General features: G+C 46.7%; 1 protein-coding gene and 1 pseudogene across 3 annotated transcripts; one reads left to right on the forward strand and one right to left on the reverse strand.

Annotated features, from left to right (window-relative positions):
* The first annotated feature begins 1,019 nt into the window (after positions 1 to 1,019).
* Positions 1,020 to 3,898, forward strand: LOC120694353 (annotated as a pseudogene).
* Positions 3,899 to 3,962: 64 nt separating this feature from the next.
* Positions 3,963 to 9,281, reverse strand: LOC120694352. Of its 3 annotated transcripts, none has more exons than XM_039977484.1 (12): positions 9,153 to 9,281; positions 8,898 to 8,999; positions 8,521 to 8,808; positions 8,219 to 8,397; positions 7,973 to 8,154; positions 7,592 to 7,882; positions 7,273 to 7,492; positions 7,017 to 7,064; positions 6,797 to 6,906; positions 6,555 to 6,629; positions 6,090 to 6,177; positions 3,963 to 4,335 (listed from the first exon to the last, which is right to left on the reverse strand). In XM_039977484.1, exons 3-12 carry the CDS (start codon positions 8,595 to 8,597, stop codon positions 3,995 to 3,997), a joined length of 1,611 nt encoding a protein of 536 aa, XP_039833418.1. In that variant the 5' UTR covers positions 8,598 to 8,808; positions 8,898 to 8,999; positions 9,153 to 9,281; the 3' UTR covers positions 3,963 to 3,994. The 3 variants fall into 3 exon arrangements, with proteins under 3 accessions (XP_039833418.1, XP_039833417.1, XP_039833416.1); XM_039977483.1 differs by having other exon boundaries at positions 7,973 to 8,134; positions 8,219 to 8,426; XM_039977482.1 differs by having other exon boundaries at positions 8,219 to 8,426.
* Between the last annotated feature and the right edge of the window lie 1,092 nt (positions 9,282 to 10,373).

A 10,373-nucleotide genomic window follows, 5' to 3' on the forward strand; every position in this document is an offset into this window, starting at 1 on the left:
TACTGCTGACAAGATGATTAAGAGAAATTGGTAGTGTAATGAGCAATGCAGCCTTTGTGACCAAGAGAAGGAAACTGCGGAGCACTTGTGCCTGCTCTGCCCTTATGCAAAGGAAGTTTGGTGCCTGGTGGCCACCTGGTCTGGGAACTTAGTCGCTGTACCACAATCTGAAGGAGGCTTGGAGAGGTGGTGGAACACAGAACTGCAGGGGCTTCCAAAGGAAACAAGAAGAGTGAAGGCGGCACTGATGATGTACACCGCCTGGAACATTTGGAAGGAGAGAAACCGACGTATTTATGAAGCAAGAAGCGTTCAACCACCCCAAGTGCTACAGTTCACGATTTTATTTTAAAAAAAAAATCTCACTGCAACCACAAGCGCCATGACATTTGCCTAGAAACCCAAGTTTGGTACTATCTGAAATACACTTTAACATTGCTTTGCTCAAGGTACGAAGTGCACACATTTTTCTGGAACTATTTGTATGAGTACTGCACGAGGCAGGTGCCTGTACGGCTGTACTACCTCGAAGGCTCAGATCACCATCAATCTCGAAGACAGTATTCAAACCAATGTCTCACGGACCAGGTCATCCACTGGAAACCCTAACTAGATCTAGAGCACGGATGATCAGGCGTCGTATTAAACAAGTCACACCAATCCAATCCAGAAAGGCATTTCATCGAACGGTTCGCGCTCGATGGGTGGCCATCAGGCGATAGAAAGAGGAAATCACCTGTCTGCTGGAGGAAGGCGGCTCGATCAGTCGAGCTCCACACACGATCCCTGTCCGTGGCGCCTGGGACTGAATCTCGCCGGAGAATTGCCGCCGGCGCTGTCGCAGAAAGCCACAAATGCGGAATCGCTGTGAAGTTTCAAATGGGAAATAAAAATAAAATGCTGTTGTATGGACACAACCCAGAGTATAAGGCCCATAATCAGGCCCAAAGAAGAACGCCACATATTCGTATGGCCCAACTTTTCTGGCCTAGTAGGACGACAAGTTTTCCACCTGCCCACCTGTTTGCGCTGCGACCGCGACCGCCGGCCGAACGAGATGGAAGCCGCCGGAGGCGGCGGAGCCGACGAGGAGGAGCAGGGTGATGAGCGAGGTGCACCTGGGCTGCCCGCCGCACTTCTCCGGCATCCACGGCTCCCGCTTCAGCTTCTCCTCAAAGCCCCTAGGTAGGTACTAGCTGACCAGCAACTCCCGCTCCTTGCGCGCATTTCATCATACACCTTCCCTGCACCTCTTGGTGCTAACCGAGGCAAGATTGCTTGGACAAGGCGATGATTTGTACCGCCCTTAACTTTGATTCGTCGTTTTCAGGAGCATCCGAGGACACCGGCAGTGATGGAAGCGGCGGGAGTGAGCCGATCGCGGCGACAAGTGGTTCTTGTAAGTGAACGGGACTGTAGTCTGTGGGGGTGGATGTGTCCTTGCGTTGGTTGGTGGTGTCGTAGTCTCGTAGAGGTTGGTTTGGTGTATATGTGTTTGAATTTCTCGTCGTGGTCACATGATGATTGACACTGTTTGGAAAGGTGGTTCGCCTGATGCCATTGCTGTGGATGAGGATGGGGATCTCCTTCTTGACAGGAGGAGGAGAAGAAACAAACATGGTAAATCAATTGCTGCTTCCTGCTTGTTGTGTTGATGTGATTGGCGAGCTGCTCATTTAAGCTTTCTCGGTCTTCAGTTAGAAGTGACTACCATCTGCTCCACATTCAGCATGGTGTTACCAGCTCGCTCAAGAGCGTTGGCCTTCAGGTTTGGAGAATGTCCATGGTGCTTATTGGATGCATTGTCCTTTTTCTGTCATGCACTCATGTTATTCATTGGTGGTACTGTTTTGCAGGTTTGGAAAGCTGCCTTACTATTAGCGGATTTTGTTTTGCACAAAAGCTTCACATCTTCGGACTTTGATGGTGTTACTGCTATAGAAGTTGGTGCTGGAACAGGTGATAATTCATGATTTTATATGTCGATTCGGGTTTCTGTGTAATTGTACTGTGCTTTGCCTGTTAGTTGTTTAAGCACTCTACAAGTCCATACAAAATATTAAAATCATTTTTAAAAAGGGAGAATATTAAGATCATTTGTATCATTGAAATGTTAACCCCCAGTTAGTACCTACTCTCATGAGTTTAGCCAAGACACAATATATGTTTGGTTGATATGACACGACTTGATGAATTCATGTTTATCTTTTGGGTGGAAAATAATCCATATTTATAACTAGTGGATTCTATGATATAATTTGAGTTCCCTCCAACACCCAAGTACATTACATATTCAATTTTTTTTTCATGTTTTGCCACTTTGCTATCTTCAGTGTTTACAAAAATTGTTTACCAATGGGAATGAACAGATAGAGGTGCTGATATCCTAGATAATTGCTTGGCCAATGTCTGCATCAACTCTGGTACGCTAAAGTTTGATGAAGCTAAAGTCTGTGTAAGGGAACTGGACTGGAAATTGTCATGGCCTCCACCAGTGAGTACATGTGATCCTTCTGATCCAAGGTTTTCTTTGCACCAATTGATCTCACTTACATTATTGTTCATGATGCACCAGCAAAAAATGATTCATAAGCAGTATAATTAAGTGGAAACTGAATATCAGATCATATGTTCCTTTACCACTTCCTGTGTAAAACAAAATATTACACACTAATTTGCCATACAGTTTAGAAACCATATAATTTAGAGGTCAGTAGCACCATCAAGTAGGCAAACTGAGTAGATTTGAAATTGATTGCAGAATTGAAAGGCAAACATAATATGTTGGATGGGCTCCAAATTGACACAAAAGTATGGGAGTTCATGTGTAAATGAAGGCACCTTCTGAGTTCTGACCTGCACACATCTTAGTCATTTGGGGCTTTTAGCTCTAGGGAAGGGGATCCTTCATCATTCTTCAGAAAGATTATAGACTTATAGTGCTGAGTGCTGACACAATTGTCTTGGGAAAGGTGGGCTGGGAAAGGTTTTCCACCTGATAGTCTTTGATGCGCAAACACTAGATGGAGTTTCCAACTCCTTTATATAGTCTTTCTTCTACTTTTTTTTCAGTTTTGGCAAATGTTTCTTTGGCACTGGGCTCATTCACGTGTCTCTATGCAGTTTAAGGTACCTATGGTCTGTAGATGAAATTGATGAGGCTGAGGAAGCAACAGTCCTGTTTGCCGCAGATGTTATCTACAGTGACGATCTCACTGATTTGTTCTTCGACACAGTGAGGAAATTGATGTCAAGTGGTGCTAAGAAGGTATTGTTCTATACTGCATCTATACTGTTCAATTCCAAGGTCTTGAGTTAACATGCTTCCCCAAAGTTAGGAGTTAAGAGTGTTAAAATCTTTTATGAATGAGTTGAGGTTCTCCTCTGTACTTTGTAGGTGCTGTATTTGGCCCTGGAGAAGAGATACAACTTCAGTCTGGACGAACTAGACGTTGTGGCCAATGGTTACGCTCATTTCCGAAGTTTCTTTGCAACTCAAGATGGTAAATTATTTGCAAAACAAAATTCTGCTTAATTAGCTAACAAAAAACCATTATCATTTCCAAGCTATCTACACCTTTTCCTTTGACTCCATTTATCTGCAGAACACGGGGATGCAATCCACGGAGACAAACTGGGTGTCCTTGGAAAGCAGATCGATCTGGCAGAGATTCCTCAGTACATCAGAGAATACGAGAGGGGCAGTGATTTGGAAATCTGGGAAATCACGTACAGTCCATGACAGAAACTGCAGTAGGTTGTGCAGAAGCCATCGACTCTTGTTCCATGCTACACGACATTAGGAAGAGGATAGAATAACTTATATACTCATACATTCAGAAATCTCATTTGATGTTTTTTTCATCAGACTATTATTCCAGCAATATCTCTGCTGTTATTTGCAAATGCGATCTGTAATGGCGTTTTTTTCGAACACAATATGAACAAACGTAGATGCTCAATTGGAGATATCGAATGGTTAGTTCTCAAGTAATTAGTGGGGATCGAGACGGTTAGTACAACATAAACAAAGAGCACGCGATGAGACCAAGTTCCCGCACGCTGTGTTTCTACTGGCAGCTAACAAACTCCCGTCAGCGTCATAAGAAATTCCAGTAGGCGATCCCAGCGATGAGCATGACGGCCCAGAAGAGCAGAACAAAGGCCACGGCAGCGGGGGACGATGAGCTAGTGCCGGGCCTTGTCGACGACCGTGTGCTTGAGCAACAGCGCCATGCCGTCCGCCGGATGAGTCATCATTCCCAACCTCGTCACCATGAACAATGTACTTGTCCATTTTATCAACCCCATAAGGAGCCTTTCGCTTGTTTTTTCCTTAAAACAAAAACATGTACATATAGTTCAGCTGGCAGCAAGATTCAAGGGCCAATAGCACAGATAGCCTAAAGAGTAAACATGCAACAAATAATTGGGGAAATGATAAACCATGGATACAACTGCTGCATGTTGAAAGTCTCTCGGTTTTCTCTTCATCTGAAATGAGGATAAAGTCTGATATTCTCATTTCTGTGAGTTAGCCTCTACTTTGCAAGCTGGGGAATAAGGATACAATGCAAAAGAGCGCAGACACCTCCAAATTGCCCAGCACATTTAATACTAAAAAAATGAAACAATCTGCATGATGAAGCTAGCATGGGTTGTAACACCATTACACTCTTTCTGCTTCTTTCACCTATGTGGCTGATTGGTTTATCTTTAATTATCAAAGTGATGAAAACTGACATCTTACGGCAGTAGTCAATGATTGTTAAACCGGTTATCTGTTCATCTAGGGATCAAAGGAATAAACAAGTGATTATTTATTTATTTATTTAATTGCAATTGTTGTTCCACATGACCTCACATCTCTTTATAATTTATATATATTGTTTCACCTTTTTGAGCCCTGAGTCACATATGTTTCTTATTCTTGCTAATTGTTTTGATCTCGAATAAACTCATAGCTCGCTGCTACTGCTACTTTATGTCTATTGCTGACAATCTGGAAATTTTCAGAACTTCTAGAAGCATTCTTTGTGTTCATATAATCCTTTGGATAATTTCATATGTTTCCTGAAGGACAAAGTAATCCCAGTGTTCATACAATCAACACTAAAAGCTGTTGATGCAGAGAAAATTAGGTTCAGTTTATGTTGCTGTTGTTCTTGCCATACATATAATTTTGATCCATGCAGTATGCTTCTTAGTATGGATACCCCTTGGCCTTGGTAGCCATATTAAGAAGCTGTCTTGAAGATGTACATGTTTCTTTGCCAATGATTATATATATGTCAAATATTTACTCATTTTCCTTATCAATATATCAGCACTCCATGGTGAAGGAAATGTAAAAGTAAAGGGAAAAGGGTGGTATGGGCTTCTATTTAATTTGGACCTGCACCATATCACCACGTCCACACGTTTCTTTACGCTAAAACCTCCACTAGACCACTCTTCCAGTGGACGCAGCACCCAGCCACCACCTTTTCTTCTCTCCTATCTCTGCCACAACAGCAGGCAGCTGCTGCCAGCCACCTCGAACGTACCCAACCGCCGGGCAGCACGGAGCTTCACGACGCAGTCTGTGCCCGCTACATGCACGCCGACACCGCTGCACCACCTCCTGCGCTGGCAGGTTGAGTTACTTGGCCTCAAGCTGCTGTCCGCTGACAAGGCCCACAGCAGCGGGAGCTAGCTGTGGTGGAGGAGCTACCCGAGGCAGAGGTAGCTAGCAATGGTGGAGGAGCAACCCACGGCGGAGGCCGCTTAATTGACCTCTTAGGGCTAAAGCAAAGCGCTGACCTTGCACTTAGCATGTAATCACACTTAATCACACGCTTAATTGCACTTTCTTGAACCTTGCTATATCCTAACACTCCCCAACACAGTTGTAATGTAATCCCACATGTTTATCACTTTATTGTTGAGTAATCGAACATGCTTATTATTGATTTCAGCCCATAAGTCACATAAACGCACATATCGATCATCCCTAATAAGCCAACTCTACAATGGCACATATATAATTAACCCATAAAGAAAGCATATTAGATAAAAACTAGGTAGGCACTCAACACGGCAACAAGTACCTGTTTTCTGCCCATTCGGCATTGCAATCTCTGCTTTCTCACAAGGTGTCTTGAAGGCATTCTCGGTCACTCCTTTCACAGTCTCAGGCTACAATGAACAAGCAAACAAAGAAAACACGAGTGTGAGCCGTGAAGCTGCATATCGCTAATAACCTCAACTAAGGGACCTATTATCAATTTTCTTCTCTTAAAGGGCACAGAACATGATGGAACACAGGAAACTCTTTTCAATAAATGTGCAATATGAGGCTAGGGTACATACAAAGCATATGAATCTGTTAGATGTATATGTTGTGTCTGTATTTTCCCCGTTCTATGAGGGGTTTTGTGCATATTTGCTAACTCCTGTACCTGTACATATTCGGGCCTAGAGCCCTCATATTGAATAGTGGTATAGTGCTATTCATAACAGAATCAACTGATGCTAAAGATGCATATAGAGAAAAGTACAACCACCCAACTCACATTTTCAACTTCCTTCCCTTCATCCATTTTGTCAATAGAATCATCTTCACAACTGAACACATGCTCACACGTGCCCTGGAAAAATTAGGGTTTCAAAAAAAAAATCCATAGATCAAATGTGGCGCATCATCCAACAATAAGTCCACATACCACTTTGGGTCTAATCATAACGAATCAGCAATCCAATTTTATGTACATGTAGCTTAAGAGCATACAAATGGTTTCATCACCAATAAACTTACATGGTTATGGTTATCATCACATGAGTCATCATCATTCCCAGACTCATCACTGTGAACAATGTGCTTGTCCATTTTACCAACCTCGAGTGGAGGCATTCGCTTGTTTTTCCCTTAAAAACAGAATGCACAGTGGGGCAATAAGGGTCAGCAAGACTCAAGGGCTAGTAGCACAAATAGCCTAAAGAGTAAAATGCAACCAATAATTGGGGGAATTACATACCATGGATACTATTGCTGCCCACCGAAGGACTTTTGGTTTTATCTTCATCTGAAATGAGGATAAAGTTCATTACTCACCACCTCCACTTCCACAAGTTGGGGAACAAAGACGTAGTACGCAAACATCACAAATACCTCCAAACTGCCCCAGCACATTTATTTAACGCTTAAAAACCACACCAAAAATGATGAGCACCGTTCAAACAACCATATGGATGCAAGTAGGGGAGTAGAGATGGGAGGCATGCATGTATTACCACACACGTTTTTTCGGGCCCTTGAGCCTGGGCCAATCTTTAGCGAGCAATTGTCCAACTGGTGCGAAGCCAAGTTGCGGAACGGAAGGTATTCTTTGCAAGCCTCACATTCCACCAAGATACCACTGACGAGGTAGTCAAGCTCGTGGCAGTGACGGTAGTTGGCGATATCACCACGGTGGTAACAGGCGCTACAAACGGGCATGTTACCAAGGAGATGCTGCAACAAGGTTAGGATAGCATGAAGCCAAAACCAAATCAAACCAAACTGCATCCAAATTAATTCGATCAGATCAGATCAGGTCAGAGCTGAGCTCACCCTGAAAATGGGAGGTTGGAGAGGAAGCCGGCATTCAGAACACACAAGGGCACTTGTGTCGAGGATACACTCTTTCCAGGCACGAACGGACTTGAGCTGCTGTTCCACAGCACGGGTAGTGCACAGGTGTCCAGCAAACTCGCAGTAAGGCGTGTATTTTCGTCCAGAGTCGCAGCAGTTGCTTTTGAACTTCATCTGAATGATGATGTCATCCATCAAACCACAGTGGGAGATACATGCCTTTTGATGGCGGGTGTCACAGTCACGGCAAAAGAGGTGGCTGCCAGCACACTGCAAGGCCCATAAGTAGTGAAGTTGAACAGCTAGTAAAACAAAAACAAAAACTTTGCAGGCAGGGATCTCATTTCATATCTCACCTACCGTAAATGCTCTGCCACCGTAACTGTCAGGCAGGAGGGCTCGGTGGCAATATGTGCAATCCAGTAGCCCCTGGCTGATCCTGAGGTTAAACACACTCATCTTCGGAGGAACGGATGGTGGAGGCAGAGGCCCACTCACCGGAGATGAAGACATCAGGGGGCACTGAGGAGATTGCGCACAACCTGAAGCACAACCATCAGGGCTGCAAACATGGACCATGTAGGGGAGAAGAGGTGGGAGGCATGCCTGGGGCAATCTTTGGCAATGTCTGCCTGAATGAGCAACCGTCCAGCTGGTGTGAAGCCAAGGTAGAGAATGGAAGGTATTCTTTGCAAGCCTCACATTCCACCGAGATACCTTCGACCAGGTAGTCGAGGTCGTGGCAGTGATGGTAGTTGGCGAAATCACCACGATGGTAGCAGATGCTACAAACGTGCATGTATTTACGGAGATGCTGTAACAAGGTTAGGATAGCATGAAGCCAAAACCAAATCAAACCAAACTGCATCCAAATTAATTCGGTCAGATCAGATCAGAGATGAGCTCACCCTGAAAATGGGAGGTCGGAGAGGAAGCCGGCATTCAGAACACACAAGGGCGCTTGTGTCGATGATGCACTCTCCATAGTCACGAACGGCGAAAAACTCGTGATGGACAAGGATGTTGATGTCGCACAGGTGTCCCTCGATCTCGTGGAAGGGGATGTATTCAGAGTCGCAGCAATTGTATTTAAACTTCATCTTACTGATGATTTGGTCCAGCGAAGAGCAGTAGGAGATACATGCCTGTTCGTGGCGGCTGACGCAGGCACGACAGAAGATGTGGACGCCAGCGCACTGCAAGGCCCAGAAGGAATGAAGTTGAGCAGCTAGGAAAAGAAAAACGTTGCGGCCGGGCCGGGGATCTCATCTCAGATCTCACCCACCTTCCACGCTTTGCCACCCGAAGTGTCAGGCCGGAGGGGTTGGCCGCAATATGTGCAGTCCAGCAGCCTTTGGTTGATCCTGATGTTATAGACGCTCATCTCCTGCGAGAGAAGAAGCATCTATGACCGAGAGACCACGAATCCGACAGCACCCAAGCTCCTGTGGGGATCGATTGAAGACAACAGCCCCAAGGACGGGCAGAGCACGTGGATCGAGTCTTCAGAGGAAACGAGGGGGGGCAGAGGCGTACTCACCGGAGATGAAATACATCAGCGGCGCCGAGGAGGTGGCGGACCTCGAGAGGAGCAGCAGCGCCGCCGTGCAATGGGGTGGGTTTGGGGGGGGGGTGAGGCCGGGGATGGTGTGCAGAGGCGGAGGGAAATCCGGCGCGGCCGCGCGGGTGGTGGCGCAGGGGCGCCGGGGCCGGATCGAGGTGGCTGCGCGCCTGCGCGGGTGGCTGGCGGAGGGGCGCCGGCGAAGGACGGCGGGAGGAGGCGGAGGGGCCGTCGGCGCAGACGCGACGACAAGGGCGAAGCCGAGACCGGGGCCGAGGCGGCGGCGGAGGCGGAGGACGTGGGGGGCGGCGGCGCGAGCAAGCCAGGCGAAGGGGCGATTGGGCGAAGACGCGAGGTCAGTGTGGGCGCGTGGGCTGAGGATAGAGAGTCCTCTGCTCGTGGAGGTGGAGTCGCCGATTGTTCTGGAGTCTGCACAGTGGTCGGTGCCTCACTGCCTCACTGCCTCAGTGAACTCATACAATATCTTGGCTAGCTCGCGATCTGGCTCGTTTGCGAGCTGAGATGCTGGCTCAGCTTGTTACAAAATACAAACGAGCCGATCGGAGTCGAGCCAATAACGAGCCTGTCGACGTGTGCGACACAGGGGTACACAGGTACCCAACAAAGTGAGAGCAGAATACTGAAGAGCGTAGGGACTGGTGCTCGCCAACAAGCACGATGGTAGCAACTCAAGCACAAAGCACATAGAGGTTTAGAGAGGTTCGGGCTACGGAGTGTAATACCCTACGTCCTCTTTGGAGTGTTCTTGGCTATGAATGAGAAACGGTTACAAGTGTTGACAGCTCTAGATGAACTAGAAGGCTCAGCCTGTGTGGTGGGTTCAACCTATATTCGATTAGTCTAGTTTCAGTCTGTTCTAAGGTAGCCCACCTTCCCCTTTTATAGAGCAAGGGGTAGGTGGAAAGTACAAACAGACCATGCTGGGGTAGGTAGGAAGTACAACCGGACCATGTCATGATCGTGGGTACAGCACTATGTCTTTATAACTGTTGATACACGTCGCGCAATTCGCGGGACATGTGCGTACAGCGAGCGGCGTGGGGTAGGTGGCGCACATCTCTACAGGGCGCGGTGTGGCGGCGAGGCACGCCCCCTTTTTGACCGCAGCGTCCCACCGCATTTAATGCGGTGGTTGGCGTCGTGGCTGACGCACGGAGGAGCCCCGAGCTTACGTAAGCT

This window comes from Panicum virgatum, unplaced genomic scaffold, assembly GCF_016808335.1.
Source record: "Panicum virgatum strain AP13 unplaced genomic scaffold, P.virgatum_v5 scaffold_5128, whole genome shotgun sequence".
NCBI classification, from domain to species: domain Eukaryota; kingdom Viridiplantae; phylum Streptophyta; class Magnoliopsida; order Poales; family Poaceae; genus Panicum; species Panicum virgatum.